Below are 20,783 nucleotides of genomic sequence, written 5' to 3'. Positions count from 1 at the left end.
CCTCATGTCCAGGGTGCCTGATACTCCCTTTAAGCCAGGGGAAGCGCCCCTCTATTTGGGCTATGTATAGTCTGTGATAAGGGGACCTTCCAATACTGTACAGCCCCAGCCCGTCTTATGTTGGTGTTTTATGGATCGGGGCCTGTAGGCTCATCCCCCCTTCCTAGCCCGGGGGTCAATGCTCGAGTTCCTGGTCCAGGCAAAGGGAGAGTTGTTGGGCGACTCCAACATACGCGATATCCACTGTCTCTGTTACAGATAACAACAGGAAAAAAAAAAAAAGAAAAAAAAAATGGGGGGGGGGGGGAGAAAATAGCACGTTGGGAAACTTGGAAAGTGTAGAACGATGGTAATATAGACCTCCATGTCTGAGAGTCGGTCGCGTCAAACAGAGTAGGAACAAATGATTATCGGCGGGTGGGGAATAGCAGAGGGTGAGGTACACCTGTCCACCTACGCCATCCATCCGGTGCTAACGGTCGGTTCTGCGGCGAACAGAAGAAGGGGACCCTCTAGGGCTCTCATCGGTTTCCATGTCTCCCCGGACCCTTGGCGGTGAAGAATTGGAGGATCTGCGCCTTCTGTGTCGTTGCCTTTGAGAGCGCGGGGTAGCATCAGGTTGGGCCGGTATCCAAGGATCCGGTTGTATGAACGCACTGTACCAGTCTGGGACTTCAACAAAGGGGATGTCCAAGGTGTCACAGAAAGATCGTAGGTCATCCGGGGTCCTCAGGTGTGCTGTGCGATTGCCTGCGGTCGCTTGCAAGCAGAAGGGGAACTTCCATCTATAGGGAATGCGTCTGTCCCGCAAGACCTGTAGTAATGGACGGAGGTCTCTCCTATGTTGCAGTGTGACGCCAGACAGATCCTGGAACAATTGAATGCGTGCCCCATCATGCTCCAAACGATCCTGGCTGCGTGCCAGGCGCAGTATCTCCTCTTTTTGGGTAAAGTTCACTAAGCAGCACACTGCATCCCTAGGGGGGTCTGTGTCTCTCCCCCTTGGTCTGAGAGCCCTGTGACATCTCTCCATCTCCACGGGCGCATCAGGAGGCCTACCCAGCAAGGTGTTGAAAATGGCCCAGATAGTTGTTTGCAATTGGGGTCCCTCCACAGACTCTGGAATGCCTCTGACACGTATATTATGTCTGCGACCTCTATTGTCGAGGTCTTCCAGATGTCTGTGCATGTCCATCAGGTGCTGTGTATGTACACTGGCGACACGCTGTACCTGATGAATGGCCGCCCCGTGTGTCATGGCTGCTGCCTCTACACGCTCCAGCCTGGAGGCTACAGCTCTAAGATCGTTTTTCAAATCTGAAATGGCAGCAGAAAGCGTGTTTTTTATGTCCGAGGCCACCAATTGAAGATCTGCTAGGCATAGCAAGGGGGAGGGCAGCACGGCGTGCATACCTGCCAGAACGGATGCTCCAGGAGTATCGGCGGCTGCAGCAGAGGAACTCCGGTCCGAGGCCTGAGATGAGGCCTGCGAGTCCGCATGTTGCGTTCGGAACATGGCCGGAATGTTGCGGCTCAGCTGCGTGGGTGTCTCCGGGGGGGACCGGGAGGTAGATGAGCTTCTCCCGGTCATTTTCGCCAGTGTGAGAGCGATGTGTCCCACTTATTAGCTGTGCTGAGAGGACCCTGAGCGGAGGAGCTATCGGGCTATGCGTCCATCTTCCTCCGGTGCTCGGCCACGCCCCCCTTCATGGGCGAGTTTACCCATTTCCTTAGAGACATTGCTGGTCAAGTCCTGCAGGAGAGCTCGCAGTTTATCATCCAGTACTTCGACAGTAACAGGGGCGGACATCGTGTCCAAGTGGCTCCTGGACAGAGGACTTGGGTTATCTGGTGCGGACAACTGGGAAGCCACTTGTGCATATGTAGAAGAGCCTGGAGTTGGAACAGGGGAGGCCGGTCTGCTTAGAAAGCGATCTAGAGTCTGTGAGGGCCGCAGATCAGGAGACAGCGACTGAGGGAGGTGTTTCGGTCCGTACTTCACCATGAGGCGATGGGACTAGGCATACATTCAATTACACGTGGAGCTCCCCATGTGGAAGAAGTGACTGTAAGCGGTAGGGGAGCATTGGAAGGCGGGTAGGACTCGCAAGAAGTGATCACATGTCTGTCAAGCAGAGGGACCCGGAGTGTGACCCCGAAGTGGAATGTATCAGGTTAGAGAGCTAGTGGGGGGAGGGGGAGTCCAAGAAACACCGCCACACTAAGGTACAGGGAGAGTCCAGGCACTAAACAGGCTGTAGAATGGGCAGAAGTAGGCCTCAGGAGGATGGAAGAAGGGACCGGGTGTACCAAAATGGCCGCCAATAAGGCCTAGACTATACAAAGGACTCAAAGAAAAGGATGATCCAGGCAGGCAGCCATCCAGGGGGGGGGGGGGGCTGTGCATAAACTGGGGTACTGTCCTCGTTGAAAGATTATGCAGGACAGCTGGGAGGACGGGTGCAGGTGAACTGTAGTAGGCCTCAGGTGTACCAAGATGGCCGCCGGGTCTCACCTCTCAGCGCTGGTTCTCCTCCAGGCCCCAACGAATGATCCGCAGCTCCCTGTCCCCAGCGGGGGGGTCCCATGAGCCCAGCGGTGGGCGATGTCCTGGATGCCGGCCCGGGATGTGCCCCGCGAGGCGCCGTTCGTAGGTTCCACGATGCGGAGTAGGCCGCAAGATGGCGGCGGAGACCGGCCTGTCACGTCGTCTGCGGCCCTGTTTACAGGCTCGGCGGTGAATCGGCTGAAAATAATGGCTCCGTCCAGAGCTAGGACGTTCCCCCGGTCAGATGGAGGATCCGGTGGGGCGAAAAAACGCCCGACGAGCGAGGATGGACGGGGATGCTGAGAGGCCTCGGCGGAGCTCAGCCCTGGCACGTCCGTCCACTTCGACTTCCGGTCACGCCCCCTCCACTGATCATTTAATGCCTGTGCTCGGCTGGCTGAGCTCCAAAAGGAGTTGAACTTGCCCAAGAACGGCCTTATATGTGACATGCCCACCAGGTGGAACTCAACGTTGGCCATGCTGCAGCGGCTGCACACACAGCAGAGGGCCATCAATGAGTACCTGTGCGACTACGGCACCAGGACAGGGTCAGGGGAGCTAGGTTTTTTCTCACCACGCCAGTGGGGCATGATCAGGGATGCATGCACTGTCCTGTCACCGTTTGAGGAGGCCACAAGGATGGTGAGCAGTGACAGTGCATGCATCAGTGACACTGTACCTCTTGTCCACCTCTTGGAGCATACGCTGCGTGGAATAATGGACAGGGCACTTGAGGCAGAACAGAGGCAGGAAGAGGAGGACTTCCTTGCCTCTCAAGGCCCCCTTTATCCAGACAGTGTTCCTGCTGTGCCACCCATCACACAGGAAGAGGATGAGGAGGAGGAAGGGGAGGAGGAGGATGATTGTGTCAGCATGCAGGTGGAGGCTGGCACTCAGCATCAGCAGCAGCAGTCTTGTAGGGATGATTTACAGTCCCAAGAAACACGTGGACTTGTACTTGGCTGGGAGGAGGTAGCTGCGGATCATGTTGCCCTTAGTGACCCAGAGGACTCCGGACTGAATGCCTCAGCTAACCTACGCTGCATGGCCTCCCTGATCCTGCAAAGCCTGCGGAAGGATCCTCGTATTCTTTGGATCAAGGAGAGGGACCATTACTGTCTGGCCACTCTCCTTGATCCACGGTACAAGGGTAAGGTTGCCGACCTTATCTTGCCATCGCAGAGGGAGCAGAGGATGAGACATCTCCGGTAGGCCTTGCAGAAAGGTCTGTGCAACGCGTTCCCAGAGACTGGGAGGTTACAAACTCCTGGTCCTGGACAACGTGTTGCTGAGGCATCGATCAGAAGGAGCGGTGGAGAAGGTGGCCGTCTGACTGATGCTTTCAGACAATTTTTTAGTCCGCAGCCCCAAGGTATGATCGGTTCCAGCAACCATCGCCAGCGTCTGATTTACAGGGTGCAGGAATACCTAGGGGCAAGGTCAGACTTGGACACCTTTCCCACCGACAATCCTCTGGCTTACTGGGTCTTGAGGATGGATCACTGGCCAGAGCTTGCACAGTATGCAATTGAGCTACTGGCCTGTCTTGCATCCAGCGTTCTTTCGGAACGCACCTTCAGTGCTGCTGGTGGCTTTGTTACCGATCACAGGGTGCGCCTGTCCACCAAATCAGTTGATCGACTGACCTTCATCAAGATGAATCAGTCTTGGATCACCCACAGCTACCAAGCACCTGAAGCTGATTTAACCGAATAATTTTTTTTGAAATATCACATCCCTTCAAGACTGCCTATGCCGATGCTGAGTGACTGTCCTGTTATGTTGATTGTCTATCCTCTTCCTCCTCCGCTGATATGTTGGAAGAACATTTCTGGTTCTGGGTGATGCCATCAGCCCAATTTTTCTGCCCCTGTTTAACAGGGGCGTTTAATTACAATTTTTGATGCAATGCTTTGCAGCAGGGCTAATTCCTGCAATAAAAATAGAGTATATGGGAGAGGTTGCAGTGTTGTGGCACCAGCACCAGTGCCTAAGGCCCAATTTTTCTGCCCCTGTTTAACAGGGGCGTTTAAGTACAATTTTTGATGCAATGCTTTGCAGCAGGGCTAATTCCTGCAATAAAACTAGAGTATATGGGAGAGGTTGCAGTGTGGTGGCACCAGCACCAGTGCCTAAAGCCCAATTTTTCTGCCCCTGTTTAACAGGGGCGTTTAAGTACAATTTTTGATGCAATGCTTTGCAGCAGGGCGAATTCCTGCAATAAAACTAGAGTATATGGGAGAGGTTGCAGTGTGGTGGCACCAGCACCAGTGCCTAAGGCCCAATTTTTCTGCCCCTGTTTAACAGGGACATGTATTTACAATTCTTGATATAATATTTCACAGGAGGGCCCGTTCCTGTGCCCACCCAGAGTAACTGTGAGGACTTATAGTGTTGTGGCACCAGCACCACAACCACCAAAGGTAAATTTTTCTACCACTGTTCAACAATGGCATGTAATTACAATTCTTGATATAACTGTCCACAGCAGGGCGCTCCAGTGCCCACCAAGAGTCACTTTGAGGGCTTACAATGTTGTGGCAAAACCAACACCTTGTTCCGCCATTTCTGCAGAGCATATAGGGCAGGCCCCTACTTTCAAACATCCAACTTACAAACATCTCCTACTTGCAAACGGAAGTAGACAACAGCAAGTGAGATGAAAAAAGATGGACGACAAAACAAATTATACAGGGGTGATAACCCTTCCCTATGTTTTCCAAAAAGCTTAAAAATAGTTTTTTTGACTGGAGCTACACTTTAAAAATGTACCAGTTGAAAATTACAAACAGATTCAACTTAACACAACAAACCTACACAGTCCCTGTCTTGTTTTCACTGCCTATATACTGCGGTTCTGAGTATATAGGGCCTGGGGGCCACACGCATTTCCTTTTTTTAATATGGGTACGGGGTTCCCCTTAATATGCGTACAAGACCCAAAGGGGCTGGTAATGGGCAGGGAGGGATACCCATGCCATTTTTCTCAATATATTTCAACCATATTGCAGGAACCAGATATAACATTAAAACCACAAGCAGTTTTCAATGATGTTATTTCCGTTTAATGTCATTTTGTGCAGGGACTGTTCTAAACACGGGAAACACGTGGCACTTCACAGGCATACTACAGACACCCCCCAGGCACCATATTTAAAGGAATATTTCACTTTTTTTTCACTTTAATCGTCATTAATATCAGTGCTCCCGCCAAAACGGACATTTTTAAAAACATTTTAGGCATTGACCCATGTCCCCTGGGGCAGGAGCCAGGTCCCCAAACCCTTTTTAGGACAGTATCTTGCATATTAGCCGTTAAAATTAGCACTTTTAATTTCGAACGTTCGAGTCCCATAGACTTCAATGGGGTTCTAAAGTTCATATGAATTTGGGGTCGTTCGAAAGTTCTGGTGCGAACCGAACCGGGGGGTGTTCGGCTCATCCCTACTTGTAGTTGTCGATCTCAGATTCACCTCAGATTCTCCTGGGGCTGTACCTCTGCTGTGCATATTATGAGGGGCTCCCACCATCCCTGTGCTATGCTCATTATGAGGGGCTCCCACCATCCTTGTGCTGTCCTGACTTCCTCCTGGGGCTGCTTATTATGAGGGCCTCCCACCATCCCTGTGCTGTGCTGACTTCCTCCTGGGGCTGCTTATTATGAGGGGCTCCCACCATCCCTGTGCTGTGCTGACTTCCTCCTGGGGCTGCTTACGGTGCAGGTGTCAGTGCTGTATATCACGGTGCTGGTGTCAGTGCTTTATGTCACGCTGCTGGTGTCAGTGCTTTATGTCACGCTGCTGATGTCAGTGCTCTCTATCACGGTGCTGGTGATCATCTCCTGCACCCTTTTCTTTGCCTACCCTGACCTTCCCTCGCCTCCATTGCCTCATGAGTCCTGAATTGTCAGAATTTCACATATAAAAAAGAATGCTTGTAGTTGTCGATCCCAGATTCACCTCATACATGTGTTATGTCATTGGCCATGTGGTGGGACTATGTGTGCACAGCTAGTAATTATTTTGTGGCTGCAAATATGACCTGTAGGTTTGTAAAGTTTGCCATCCCTGTGCTGACTTCCTCCTGGGGCTGCTTATGATGAGGGGCTCCCACCATCCCTGTGCTATGCTGACATCCTCCTGGGGCTGCTTATTATGAGGGGCTCCCACCATCCCTGTGCTATGCTCATTATGAGGGGCTCCCACCATCCCTGTGCTGTGCTGACTTCCTCCTGGGGCTGCTTACGGTGCAGGTGTCAGTGCTGTATATCACAGTGCTGGTGTCAGTGCTTTATGTCACGCCGCTGATGTCAGTGCTCTCTATCACGGTGCTGGTGTCAGATCACTCTATCACGGTGCAGGTGTCAGTGTTCTATATCACGGTGCTGGTGATCATCTCCTGCACCCTTTTCTTTGCCTACCCTGACCTTCCCTCGCCTCCATTGCCTCATGAGTCCTGAATTGTCAGAATTTCACATATAAAAAAGAATGCTTGTAGTTGTCAATCCCAGATTCACCTCATACATGTGTTATGTCATTGGCCATGTGGTGGGACTATGTGTGCACAGCTAGTAATTATTTTGTGGCTGCAAATATGACCTGTAGGTTTGTAAAGTTTGCCATCCCTGTGCTGACTTCCTCCTGGGGCTGCTTATGATGAGGGGCTCCCACCATCCCTGTGCTATGCTGACATCCTCCTGGGGCTGCTTATTATGAGGGGCTCCCACCATCCCTGTGCTATGCTGACATCCTCCTGGGGCTGCTTATTATGAGGGGCTCCCACCATCCCTGTGCTATGCTCATTATGAGGGGCTCCCACCATCCCTGTGCTGTGCTGACTTCCTCCTGGGGCTGCTTACGGTGCAGGTGTCAGTGCTGTATATCACAGTGCTGGTGTCAGTGCTTTATGTCACGCTGCTGATGTCAGTGCTCTCTATCACGGTGCTGGTGTCAGATCACTCTATCACGGTGCAGGTGTCAGTGTTCTATATCACGGTGCTGGTGATCATCTCCTGCACCCTTTTCTTTGCCTACCCTGACCTTCCCTCGCCTCCATTGCCTCATGAGTCCTGAATTTTCAGAATTTCACATATAAAAAAAGAATGCTTGTAGTTGTCGATCCCAGATTCACCTCATACATGTGTTATGTCATTGGCCATGTGGTGGGACTATGTGTGCACAGCTAGTAATTATTTTGTGGCTGCAAATATGACCTGTAGGTTTGTAAAGTTTGCCATCCCTGTGCTGTGCTGACTTCCTCCTGGGGCTGCTTATTATGAGGGGCTCCCACCATCCCTGTGCTGTGCTGACTTCCTCCTGGGGCTGCTTATTATGAGGGGCTCCCACCATTCCTGTGCTATGCTGACTTCCTCCTGGGGCTGCTTATTATGAGGGGCTCCCACCATCCCTGTGCTGTGCTGACTTCCTCCTGGGGCTTTACCTCTGCTGTGCATATTATGAGGGGCTCCCACCATCCCTGTGCTGTGCTGACTTCCTCCTGGGGCTGCTTACGGTGCAGGTGTCAGTGCTGTATATCACGGTGCTGGTGTCAGTGCTGTATATCACGGTGCTGATGTCAGTGCTTTATGTCACGCTGCTGATGTCAGTGCTCTCTATCACGGTGCAGGTGTCAGTGCTCTATATCACGGTGCTGGGGGTCATCTCCTGCACCCTCGTCTTTGCCTACCCTGACCTTTCCTTACCTCCATTGCCTCATGAGTCCTGAATTGTCAGAATTTCACATATAAAAAAAGAAAGCTTGTAGTTGTCGATCCCAGATTCATTCATACATGTGCTATGTCATTGGCCATGTGGTCGGACTATGTGTGCACAGCTACTAGCTAGTAATTATTTTGTGGCTGCAAATATGACCTGTAGGTTTGGAAAGTTCACCTCCCATTGATGTCAATGGGGCCCGCCGCGAACGTTATGGTCCGCAAACTATCGGCCGCGTTCCATCACTATTTACAATTCTACACATGAGAGTCCCCTTTCTTTCCCCCATGATCGGTGGTATTGTGATTTGAATGTGAGGCTGAACGAATCATCTATAAGAAGCTAAGCAAGCAATTTCCCCCACAAGTGTGTTTGACCCTGAGGGGTCTCGTATTGAGGTGAGAGGCTGGGGGAAACAGGGGGTGCACTGGTGGAGCACTGAAGGTGGAGCGTCTATCTTTTTGTGAAGCATGTCTGCATATGTGACAACACTACATGACCATTAGATAAACTGTCACTTTTGGATATTGAGCTACTGAATAGCACTGGAACTTTTTTGAACACTTGTATTGCACATGGACCTTTTTTTTTTTTTTTTTTTTTTAGCTATTTTTGCATTGTGATGTAGCCACATATTTTCTGCGATATTTGCACTTTTTTTTTTTTTTTTTTTTTTTTAAGATAGATTTTATTGAGGAAAATGCATAGATGTACAGAAAATTACACCATGCTGGAAAAAAAACATTACCTAAACACAATCAGAGTTCTTGGCAGAAAAAAAATCAAGCACTGAACATTTGAACATACAAACTGTCGTAGGGTAGCTTGACTACCTTGGGTCACAACTTATCAGAGATAAGTGATTTCGGAGTAGCTCTCACAAGGTAGAAGGCGAGGGAGCCAAAAACAGAAAAGAAAGAAAAAGAAGATCAAAACAAATTGGTATGTTGTGGGGTTGTAAAAGATCTCTGTCCTCAAACTTAAAGCCAATTCGGTCTGGGGGTGAAGATGTGCGGGGTTCATTTGAGGATAAGGCTATTTGAGCCTGGGTGAGCGCTTGCAGCCACTGTAGGCTTGTTCATGAGATCGTGCCTACCAGGCCGTTTTTGTTTTGGGGGGCCCATGTTGAAAGTCGGTGGACCACATCAGTGGATTGTGTTTCCGGGGTTCTGTACTGCTGATATTTAGTTGTATAGAGTGAGTCTACAGAGTGGGGGATGGGGTCAGGATGGGGAATGATTAGAAGGGAGAGGGGGGGGGGGGGCAAGGGGATGGGGAGTGAGAGAGAAAAGGGGAAAGAGGAGGGGGGAGAAGAAAAAAAAGGGGGGGTTTGAGTGTTTTTATATTTGCACATTTTTGTACATATATATGTAGAGTTATTGATTTGTGTCACTTAATAGGTGGTCTATTTTAAAAGCCAGTGGTACATACCTTTTTTTTACATCTTATTAGATAGCGTGGAGAGCATTATTTATGTTAGCAGCTTCCCTTAATAATATATTTTTTTTAAATATATATATATATATATTTTTTTTTTTTTTATTAGTTTAGTTTAGTTTAGGTTTGATTAGTTGGGGTTGTGCGCATTAGTACCTTATTTATATTAATAATTTATTTATTTATTTATTTATTCTCTCTCTTCTTTATACAGTATATTTTCTAAGTAGGCTATATAGCTGTGTAGTAAAATAAGGCAATAAACTTACTTGGCATATTTGAATGACAATATATTTATCATGATGATTGATTAGCAAATAATGATACATTACCACCAGAATAAACTACTTACTAGTCTGCTGTGTGCAGTGGCTACAATCTTACAGTTGTCATAATGAGCAAAGAATGATACATAGTACATGAAATATGACATGTTCTCATCAGCTGACACCTTTGTATCTCTAAAACCCCATACACACTATCAGATTTTCTACTGATTTTTTTCCTTGAGATTTACCAAAACCATATAATAGGAGGCCAAACCTTAGGGGTTTCAATTAGTATACAATCAGGCAGGCCCTTGTACTACATTGTTTTTGTAAAGCTGAAGACAAAAAATCTGCAGAAAATCTGATAGAGTGTTATATGAGGCTTCACAATCTCCCCCATCACATCACACAAGGATCTCATGGCACCGGCTGATGTTTTTGTTCCCGGCTCCTTCTACTCAGCTATAGATGAGCAGAGTTCTGTATTAGAGGGGAATGTTTCCCTGATCTTCACTCTTCACTCATCTAATGTGAAGATGATTGTAGTGGGAGATGTGAGAAGATTGTTTTCTGATGAGAATGTGTGTAGAAAAGCAGGTAGGAGGAAGAATGGGACACACGCTCAGGAGGATGGATGTGTTTGCAGCCTCTGTGTTCAGCCTCCTGAGCAGATCATGAGAGCGGTAAGTGACAGATCGGTAAGTGACAGTCGAGTGAGCAGATCGGGTCCCCGATAAAGATTGGACATCCTTCTATTTCTTATTATAATCGTTTTTCTCTCTGCCAGGGAAACACAACAAGAGAGAGAAGATTCCCCAACACTGGAGTGACAGTGAGTGGGCGTGTCTAGCGTGTAACTAATAGCAGTGCAGAAGGCAAGTTCTATATCAACCAATAGAAGTGCAGAACGTCTCTATATAAGGCAGAGCACCACACATACACAATATTGATCTATTTTCCAAACCTCGTTGAGAATCATGACTGAAACTGAGAGCGCCCCAGCCGCCGCTCCTCCAGCGGAGCCCGCCGCCAAGAAGAAGGCGACTAAGAAGGCGGCAGCCGGAGGAGCCAAGAAAGGCAGCAAGAAGCCGTCCGGTCCCAGCGTGTCCGACCTCATCGTCACAGCCGTGGCCGCTTCCAAGGAGCGCAGCGGGGTCTCCCTGGCCGCCCTCAAGAAGCTCCTGGCCGCCGGAGGATACGATGTGGACAAGAACAACAGCCGCCTGAAGATCGCCATCAGGGCGCTGGTGACTAAGGGGAGCCTCGTCCAGGTCAAAGGACATGGAGCCTCCGGATCCTTCAAGATCAACAAGAAGCAGCAAGAGGGCGACAAGGCCAAGAAAGTCACCATCAAGAAGAAGCCATCGGCTGCGGCCAAGCCCAAGAAACCTGCGGCCGCCAAGAAGCCAGCCAAGTCCCCCAAGAAGAAAGCCCCCAGCAAAGCAGCCAAGAGCCCCAAGAAGGCCGCCAAGAAACCGGCAAAGGCTGCAGCTGCTCCCGCCAAGAAGGCGACAAAGAGCCCCAAGAAGCCCAAAGCTGCAGCCAAGCCGAAAAAAGCCGCCAAGAGTCCGGCTAAGAAGGCGGCTAAAGCCAAGACAGCAGCCAAGCCCAAGAAGGCCGCTCCGAAGAAGAAATAAGAATACCTCCCTCATCTCCACCCCCCAAAGGCTCTTCTCAGAGCCACCCACCTCCTCCTATCAGAGCTACACCTATCTACCTACACATACCTACCTACACCCACATCGCTAATAGCACACACAGTGCTCCGCATGTCATCTCCAATAGAGGAGACACAAATCACATATGAGCGCTGATTGGCTGCAGAACGGCTGATTAATATTTCATTCTATAATGACATTTATGCGGAGAATCATTCTAATGATCGGGAGACACATCATCCTCCGCTCATGTTAGAATGATCGGCAACAAGACTCCTGTGTTATGAGGAGAATGGAGTGTTTTCTAAACATAAGTTACATTCATCATATGTGTATAAAAATAAACCTGTATTAACGGCTCAGTAACTAATAGTGTGATCCTCTAAAGGCTCTTCGATAAAGCGGCTCATTTGGATTTATAAATTGGCCGCCAACATAACATTTGCAGCAACAGTAAATCCCCAGGTGGGCGATAATGAATGAATAATGAATTTCCAGATTTGTTTTGTTTTTCTGATCTCCATTGCGGATGTATTCCTCCCTGTAATGTGTGCCGCCCCAGCAGAGATGTTTGATCTCCGATGATGAGGGTTGTAGTATGGGATGAGGTAGTAGAGGACACCCCTGACCCCCCCATAGTGACATCTCCACGTGGGCTGTGTAAGGTTTACCCCCTCCCATTATATGTTCTAATCGGATTTATCTTCAGATCTCTAATGACTTGACAAAAATACTCTTGTTGCCTGGAATAAGAAATTGTCGGGTTTCTAGAAAATGCAATGATGTGTCTTGTGTGAGAGAATGTGAAGAGTCCAAATAGACAAAGATTGTAAAATCTGTTGACAGGAATGTTCATTTTACTCTATAACGTCCCATTGTATTGTGTTGGGTACATAGAGCAGGTGTTGTTACTCTGGGATTGTATTGGAAATGATGTTACAGATCAGATTTGCTTACAGACGGAGCTTCCGAGTGCAGAGAAGGATGAGAAGAAAGAAGTGATGTGGTGGGAAGGATTTGTATGATGTAGTGGAGATGAGATAGTATGGAGCTCTCTGAGGAGGATGTGGTGGCTCTGAGAAGAGCCTTTGTTGTTGTGGGGGGTGGCGATGAGGAGGTCGGTGGGGGGTTTATTAGGCCCTCTCTCCGCGGATGCGGCGTGCCAGCTGGATGTCTTTGGGCATGATGGTGACCCTCTTGGCATGGATGGCGCAGAGGTTGGTGTCCTCGAAGAGTCCTACGAGATAAGCCTCGGAGGCTTCCTGCAGAGCCATGACGGCGGAGCTCTGGAAGCGCAGGTCGGTCTTGAAGTCCTGGGCGATCTCTCGGACGAGGCGCTGGAAGGGCAGCTTGCGGATGAGCAGCTCGGTGGATTTCTGGTAGCGGCGGATCTCTCGGAGAGCCACGGTGCCGGGCCTGTAGCGGTGAGGCTTCTTCACTCCGCCGGTGGCCGGGGCGCTCTTGCGGGCGGCTTTGGTGGCCAGCTGCTTGCGGGGAGCTTTCCCTCCGGTGGACTTACGAGCGGTCTGCTTGGTTCTTGCCATGGCTGATCAATGCTTCCAATCTCCACAAGGAATACAAGTGTGAGAATTCGGGCTGTGCGGCGTCTATTTATACACATCACTGCCTTCTGATTGGACAGCTAAAACACACCCCTTTTCATGATTGGTTTGCTTACAAAAAGCGGCATTTTTAAAATGCCCGCCAAGATCTGCCCGTTCTCTGTGTTAGTAGAGTTCTCTTCTTTGTGGGGTGGGGGAGGGGAGTGCTTCCACATCACACAATGTGTAAGGATTAGGAGCTCTCACATTGGACTGCTTGTCTCCATAATAAATGAGATGACAGAAAATCCTCCTCCGATCTCACTGATCGGATTATTCCGTTCTTAGTGAATAACAAGTAGAAAGGTGACTTGTACAGCTTGTTCCATCCAGCACAATTCTGTACTAACATGGAGGGACAGATCGCTGAGCAGACAATGAATCGTGTCCCAGCCAGCCAGCATTGTCCTCCCTGCTCCGGCCACATCTGGGATCGGTCGGTGTTCTCATTGGTTTCTATCAGATCCATGTGGATACAATTCAACTAAACTGCTACAATGTATCCTCTATGGAGGAGCAACACTGACACCTGCTGGTGACAAGAGAAATGACTTCTGTGCGGGGATCTAGGACGTGCTACAATCAGATTTCATTGTTTTCTTTCCGAATCTAATTTCTAAGAAAAATAGGTGATTACAACGTAATCTTTGGGAATGAACACAGGGCGACTTCTAGATTGCATAATTAATCTGATGAATTTACATTAAGGTTTTGTCAGAAAATTCACTAAAAACATTATTTGAACCATATTTCTCACGATATCTTCATCATGTTTACTTTACAATGAAATCGCAGCTCTGATATGGTGTATGTGAGTGGCTTCTACAAGAGCCTTTGTGTCCTGCTGGGATGATGGGGGGTGTCAGGGATTTACTTGGCGCTGGCGTGTTCGACTTTGATACTAATTATTATAACATTAATAAAATACAGAATATATATATTGTGCCGTTTACACAACTCTTTACAATAAAAATGGCGACAGTACAATCACAATACATTTCAATACACAAGCAATATGAGGACCCTGCTAATGGAGTTTACAATGCAAAGAAATGTTTTTATAATGAAGGATTAGAAACATTGAGATTGGATTATGTTTCCCATATCTCAGCAAATTAGATGGCAGAGGGTTAAATGTTCCCTGTAACCCCCACTTTCCAATCTATGTATTGCAATCGGAGGCATCTGATATTTACCATATATATATATATGTTTTTAATTAGAGAAAAGACACACACACTTATATATAGAGGGATACAGACCAGGAAAGCCAACGTGTGCCCAGCTGATGATCTAAATCCCCCATCTAAGGTGAGTAGATGATTATGTATAATAGTTGGATTCCCATGAAGAAAATAGATGCTATATGACACATTTGAATCAAACACAATGTGATGTGTAAGTAATATTTTTAAGCAGATGATCCCTAAACGATTTAGTAAAATTAAGAATCCCCTTGTATATGTGTCTCTGCAGACATTAGTCTTACATAAGCCATAAAGCAGAAAGTAAACGTGTAGGTGAAAACGATATATACTATATTATAGAAGTGTTATCCTTATATACATAAATATCCGCTTTCAATTTACGGGAAAATAAGGTCCCATGTGTTCTCTAAGGTGGAGCAACACTGACACCTAGTGGTTATGAAATCCAGGTCTTCTATACGGAGATTTGGAAAGATATACAATGTGATTGGATGGAAATAAAATGTCAGGAAATTGGAAATAAAGGGAATCTGCAACACCAGCTTGTATTGGGAGGGATTTCTTACTATAATACAGCTTCACATGTCCAACTTCATCAGATTGTACAATTGTTATAATCGGTTAATTCTTCATTGAATGTATTTAGAATCTCTAATTGCGACAAAATGTGATGAGAGCTCATTGATGGAAATGGTGGGCGGCTCTTAGAAGAGCCTTTGTGTCTTGTGTTGGGATGATGATGATGGGGGGGATGGGGGATTACTTGGCGCTGGTGTACTTGGTGACGGCCTTGGTGCCCTCGGAGACGGCGTGCTTGGCCAGCTCTCCGGGCAGGAGGAGGCGGACGGCGGTCTGGATCTCCCGGGAGGTGATGGTGCGGCGCTTGTTGTAATGAGCCAGGCGGGAAGCTTCGCCGGCGATGCGCTCGAAGATGTCATTGACGAAGGAGTTCATGATGCCCATGGCCTTGGACGAGATGCCGGTGTCGGGGTGGACCTGCTTGAGCACCTTGTACACGTAGATGGCATAACTCTCCTTCCTGCTCTTCCTCCGCTTCTTGCCGTCCTTCTTCTGGCTCTTGGTCACGGCTTTCTTGGAGCCCTTCTTGGGCGCCGGGGCGGACTTGGCTGGTTCAGGCATGATAAGGGTTAATGTGATCTCTGCTGTTTGAAGCAAATGTGTGCTGGAGCCGCCCTCATGTGCTGCTTTTATAGGCGTCCTATGCAAATGAGTCTCCTCCCCTCCTCACTCTTCTATTGGAGGATTCAGTCATGTGATGGGGAGGAGTGTTTTGCTTTCCTTCTTCGTTTATTGATTGGTGTAGAAACAATTCAGAACACTATTGGCTAGCTTGAAAAGTAGCCAATCAAAGTGTTTGATGTCACAGCATTGACTGTATAAATATAAGGAGACCCTAGAAGGTGGTTATCTTTGTCAGTGTAACGACACAGGAATCTCAAAATGTCTGGCCGTGGAAAGCAAGGAGGCAAGGTTCGGGCTAAGGCCTAGACCCGATCATCCCGGGCTGGTCTGCAGTTCCCAGTCGGCCGTGTTCACCGTCTGCTCAGGAAGGGCAACTATGCGGAGCGGGTCGGGGCCGGAGCTCCCGTCTATCTGGCCGCCGTCCTCGAGTATCTCACGGCTGAGATCCTCGAGCTGGCCGGCAACGCCGCCCGCGACAACAAGAAGACCCGCATCATCCCCCGACACCTCCAGCTGGCCGTCCGCAACGACGAGGAGCTCAACAAGCTGCTGGGCGGCGTCACCATCGCCCAGGGAGGAGTCCTGCCCAACATCCAGGCCGTGCTGCTGCCCAAGAAGACCGAGAGCCACAAGGCCGCCGCCAAATCCAAGTAATCCCGACAACTCCTTTCTACTCCCAAATCCTTTCATTTCTACAACACAAAGGCTCTTCTCAGAGCCACCCACATCTCTCTACAAAGAGCCCCCCACACACCCCTCATTGTGTCTACCACATCGCATGCAATCAGCCCTCAATTGTCTGCATAGCTTTACACGGGAAATACATTCTTATTTATTCACACTTGTAGTACAGGAGATCTGTACAGGGAGGACAATGACTACATATAAAGAGCCTGGAAATCATTATTGGGGGATCCGGTCATCTTATAGGGACTGATCGTCATTGTCCTTCAGACTTTAGTTCTGCTGAATTTATTACAGATCAGAAATCATTTTTTATATAATAAAACAATCACCCCCGACTGATCAGCAGCACAGATCTCAGAATGTCCCTATTATGGCGGGCGGGGTATGGAACGGATTGGCTTCATTTATCATGGAACCTTCCCAATCACCTCAGATCGGCTAATCTGACAGAAATGTAATGATACAAAGTTTCAGTTCTTCCGGGGAACATTCCAGGCACTTTATAAACGCGCTAAAATATTATATTATATCAAGGGGTTTGTATACAGAATCATAGAGAATGTTTTCTATAGAGATCAATGGAAAGTCTACAGAACGAGTATTTACTGGGCTGAAAACGGAATAAGATCTCAGAAGACATTTCTTTGGATTCCTCATCAAAAACATTATTGGCTCATGAAGGGAACGCCCACAGGTCTAATTGGCTCATATTTCAAATTGCTACTTTCGAATTTGCCCGCCAGAATTCTTTAGAACGTTACAGAGAAATTATCAGCCCTATTATACCGCCAAATCCGACACTGAGACATTTATCCGAGAGATATCAGCGATTTATTTTGAAACGGATTCATCCGGAATAGAAATCGATTCAAAAGATTGTTGAATAATGTGAAATATGTTCTCTGTTATTAGATGTATAAAAAGTGAAAGGAGTATTAAATGGTTTTATCTTAGAAACATAAATGCGATTTTTTTCTCCCCTTCTTTAGTAATCTTTTATAAATATGGAATTGTTATTAACAATAGTAACTGGTGATTTGTGTAATCTCCGAAAAAGAACTGGAAGAGGAGGTTTGTCATCAGATCTGTATAGGATCCTGGGACTGGCCTCTATCAGTTACGGATTTCCTCCATATTACAACTAGAATATTAATAAATAAATACGTGAATGGACTGGTAGAAATCATGACACTGCCAGATACATAACGGTGTGTACAATAAAACACATAATCAGATCTGCCTAGAATTATGTAACTAACTGGAAAAAAAAAAGATACAAATATGTACTATGAATCAATAAAGAAAATATTGCGATTCTGACGAATTACATCCGTTTCCATTCAGCAAAATATTTAAACGTTTCTAAATAAATGACATTTTCTGCAGTGTAATACATGAATAGACCCCGCCCCTTCTCATCAGGTCCGCTCATCTTTACACAGGAAGGTGAGATGTAGGAAAAAAATGCATTTCTTTGTTTCCTTTTCAAAATAATCTTTATAAATATGAAAAATTGAAACTGATGTTTGTGTTATGAAGTGTTAAAGATGTGTGTTCTTTGTGATATCTAACTGACCATACACTGTTCGATCTGCTTTACTAAAGCGACTTAAGAACACAACAAAATGATTTCTCCAATGTTGTATCTAATTGGGTAGAGAGTTGATCTATAAAATTTTACAATCTGCACTCAGGAGGATGAAATATAAAAACTTGACTTCTTCCACCAGTAACAAATGAAGGAATCCGATAATTGTACGGAAATCCTCCATCCATTCCCTGCTGAGATTTGGCGCTACACTAGATCTGCTTCTCTGGATGGAATGTTCATAAGATCCCATACACGTGATTCGATTTTGTTACCAAAGCCGTATAATAGGAGGTCAGACCTTAAGAGTTTCAGTGAATACAATCAGGCAGACCCTTACACTACATGTTTTTTGAAAAATCTGCAGAAAATCGAAAAGTGGGTTATATGGGGCTTTAGACCTAGTAGAGAAATGTTCAAATAAAGCTGATCCGATCCCAGTTCTGGACGTTTCCTGACAAACCCAAACTACTGATTTTAATTGGCCCATTAAAGATTAGAATCAATCGCCCCTCATACAGTGTGATCACACTTAGATCGCCTACATAGGGTAAATGTCACGTGTCCAATCCCGAGAACAAACCCCCCGCTACAGAAATGTGTACAACGCGTCATTCATTTTCCACGTTTACTTCTACTGATAACAAATAGCGGTATGTAGTTCTTTGTATGAGAAGGTGGGTGGCCCTGAGAAGGACCTTTGTGTAGATGAAGTAGGTAGGTGTCTATGAGGGTTTAGCCTCCGAATCCGTAGAGAGTGCGCCCCTGGCGTTTGAGAGCATAGACGACATCCATGGCGGTGACGGTCTTCCTCTTGGCGTGCTCGGTGTAGGTGACGGCATCGCGGATGACATTCTCCAGGAAAACCTTCAGCACTCCGCGGGTCTCCTCATAGATGAGTCCGGAGATGCGCTTGACACCCCCTCTGCGGGCCAAACGTCGGATGGCGGGTTTGGTGATGCCCTGGATGTTGTCCCGGAGCACCTTCCTGTGCCCCTTGGCGCCTCCTTTCCCCAGACCCTTCCCTCCTTTACCGCGACCAGACATGACGAAGGATTTTCTGCTCAAACAGAAACTGAGCTCCGCTGTCTGCCTGCCCTCCTTATATACAGCCTGGGCGGACCTGATTGAAACCTTCCGGGGAAAGAGGCGGAGTCACACCCATCCATTACAAAATAATAGAGAATGTAATTCCTGTAGTCAGATACATTAATGCAACAGCAATTACATGTCCAGAAGATTCATTTATTCCTTCTTCTCAATTATTTATTTTCTATTTATACCTGTAGATTACACGGAGAATATGAATCTTTAATACTTCATAACAGAAAAACAAACAGCAGTTTCAATTATTCATAGTCATTTCATATTTATAAAACATTATATTGAAAAGGAAACAAAGAAACACATTGTTTTATGACATCTCACCTTCCTGGGTGTAAGGCAGAGCGGACCTGATGGGAAACATGCCGATAAGGGGCGGGGTCTTTTATTACACTGCAGAGAATTTCATTCATTTAGAAGCTTTTAGATATTTTGCTGAATGGAAACGGATGTGATTCATCAGAAGCGCATCTCACTATCATGTTGTAGAGGGGATGCTACATTCCGACTTGGAATAAAAGAGAACATATGGAAATGTTTTACATTTTTTTATTCAGTAATCTTCAGAATCCATTTATTCCGGGTTAATCGATGGAAATAAAGCATTGATGATATCTCTGGGATAAATGTCTCATCTGATGATCTCAGTGTCGGATTTGGCAGTATAATTGGGCTGATTATTTCTCTGTAACGTGCTTCGCTATTCAGGCGGGCAAATATGAAAGTAGCAATTTGAAATCGGAGCCAATCAGAGCTGTGGGCGTTTCCTTCATCAGCCAGTAATGTCTTTCTTTTCATAATTTTAAAAGAAATATATTCTGAGATCTTTCTCCGTTTCAGTCCAGAATATATTTGTTCTGTAGACTTTTCATTGATCTCTATAGAAAACATTCTCTAGCAGGGCGGGTTCTGTATGGTGGAGAAAATGAAAAGACGAGAAGAAATGTGACATTCATATTTCTAACGGATGTATTATTCTTGGTTGGATAAACTGCCCGACAATTCAGAGGAGCGTTGATCGATGTTCCCGGAGGAAGAGATATCAGATTTTAGTGTCGGATGTCTCTATCTGAGATCATTGGAATGTTCCATAGAATTCCGGCGGGAAATTTGTATGAATGAATTTCATATTTGCACCAATCACAGATCTGGGCGATTTCTTCAGATAATAAAACGTATTTTCCTTCCAAGGAGTGTGAAGGAGGATCTGAGATCTGTGTTCCTTTCAGCTGGGGGAGGTTTATTCAGCAGAATTAAAGGATGGAGGACAATAAAAAGCAGTCCCTGTAAGGAGATCACATCGTTCCTTCACATGAAATACGTTCTAATAAATGATACAAATCATAGAAGCTCTGCATTGCTGTCAGGACGGACGGGTATGGAGGGGTGGATGGTTTTGGTTGGAGGGTTTAGCGGTGAGTAGACGATCAGCATAGAAAGATTGGAATGAAAAGAGATGAGAGAATGATGTACTGTGATCACATTTCCTGTCATTACTCCTCACCTCTATTACAAGTCTGAGTGTGATAAGAAGACAAAGGCTTTGTCTTTACAGGGAACTTTACCTGACAGTATTAATAATATAGAACTTAATTGGAGAATAGGAATAGAAACCAGGAATGTCCGGCGCTATGTAGAGCATGTTTGTGAGGCAATGCTGAAATAATAATAATACTGATCGGTCAGAGTGGGAGGGGGTGAATAAACCTCCCTTCTATTCCCATCCTAATTCTAGATTTATTGCGGAGATCATCTCCACTTTCTAG

The 20,783-nt window shown here is 46.8% G+C and overlaps 4 protein-coding genes and 1 pseudogene across 4 annotated transcripts; 2 read left to right on the top strand and 3 right to left on the bottom strand.

Annotated features, from left to right (window-relative positions):
• The first annotated feature begins 10,907 nt into the window (after nt 1–10,907).
• On the top strand, nt 10,908–11,992 carry LOC143973638 (uncharacterized). Its single transcript, XM_077474497.1, has one exon. The coding sequence runs from the start codon at nt 10,946–10,948 to the stop codon at nt 11,603–11,605; it is 660 nt and encodes a 219-aa protein (XP_077330623.1). The 5' UTR covers nt 10,908–10,945; the 3' UTR covers nt 11,606–11,992.
• Nucleotides 11,993–12,425: 433 nt separating this feature from the next.
• LOC143973640 (histone H3) lies at nt 12,426–13,220 on the bottom strand. The gene has a single exon (XM_077474498.1). It carries the CDS (start codon nt 13,168–13,170, stop codon nt 12,760–12,762), a length of 411 nt encoding a protein of 136 aa, XP_077330624.1. The 5' UTR covers nt 13,171–13,220; the 3' UTR covers nt 12,426–12,759.
• Nucleotides 13,221–14,744: 1,524 nt separating this feature from the next.
• LOC143973641 (histone H2B 1.1) lies at nt 14,745–15,629 on the bottom strand. Its single transcript, XM_077474499.1, has one exon. The coding sequence runs from the start codon at nt 15,573–15,575 to the stop codon at nt 15,195–15,197; it is 381 nt and encodes a 126-aa protein (XP_077330625.1). The 5' UTR covers nt 15,576–15,629; the 3' UTR covers nt 14,745–15,194.
• A 252-nt stretch (nt 15,630–15,881) lies between these two features.
• Nucleotides 15,882–17,288, top strand: LOC143973636 (histone H2A.J-like; annotated as a pseudogene).
• Nucleotides 17,289–18,591: 1,303 nt separating this feature from the next.
• LOC143973637 (histone H4-like) lies at nt 18,592–18,975 on the bottom strand. The gene has a single exon (XM_077474496.1). The coding sequence runs from the start codon at nt 18,958–18,960 to the stop codon at nt 18,649–18,651; it is 312 nt and encodes a 103-aa protein (XP_077330622.1). The 5' UTR covers nt 18,961–18,975; the 3' UTR covers nt 18,592–18,648.
• Between the last annotated feature and the right edge of the window lie 1,808 nt (nt 18,976–20,783).

The sequence above is a fragment of the Lithobates pipiens genome, unplaced genomic scaffold (genome assembly GCF_037356315.1).
Source record: "Lithobates pipiens isolate NorthernLeopardFrog02 unplaced genomic scaffold, aLitPip1_a1.2 Scaffold_88, whole genome shotgun sequence".
NCBI lineage: Eukaryota > Metazoa > Chordata > Amphibia > Anura > Ranidae > Lithobates > Lithobates pipiens.
This window is presented reverse-complemented; position numbering and strand designations above follow the sequence as displayed.

What these genes read in the sequence shown, in the direction of transcription:
- LOC143973637 (XM_077474496.1), bottom strand. Translation starts at nt 18,960, where the DNA reads ATGTCTGGTCGCGGTAAAGGAGGGAAGGGTCTGGGGAAAGGAGGCGCC.
- LOC143973638 (XM_077474497.1), top strand. Translation starts at nt 10,946, where the DNA reads ATGACTGAAACTGAGAGCGCCCCAGCCGCCGCTCCTCCAGCGGAGCCC.
- LOC143973640 (XM_077474498.1), bottom strand. Translation starts at nt 13,170, where the DNA reads ATGGCAAGAACCAAGCAGACCGCTCGTAAGTCCACCGGAGGGAAAGCT.
- LOC143973641 (XM_077474499.1), bottom strand. Translation starts at nt 15,575, where the DNA reads ATGCCTGAACCAGCCAAGTCCGCCCCGGCGCCCAAGAAGGGCTCCAAG.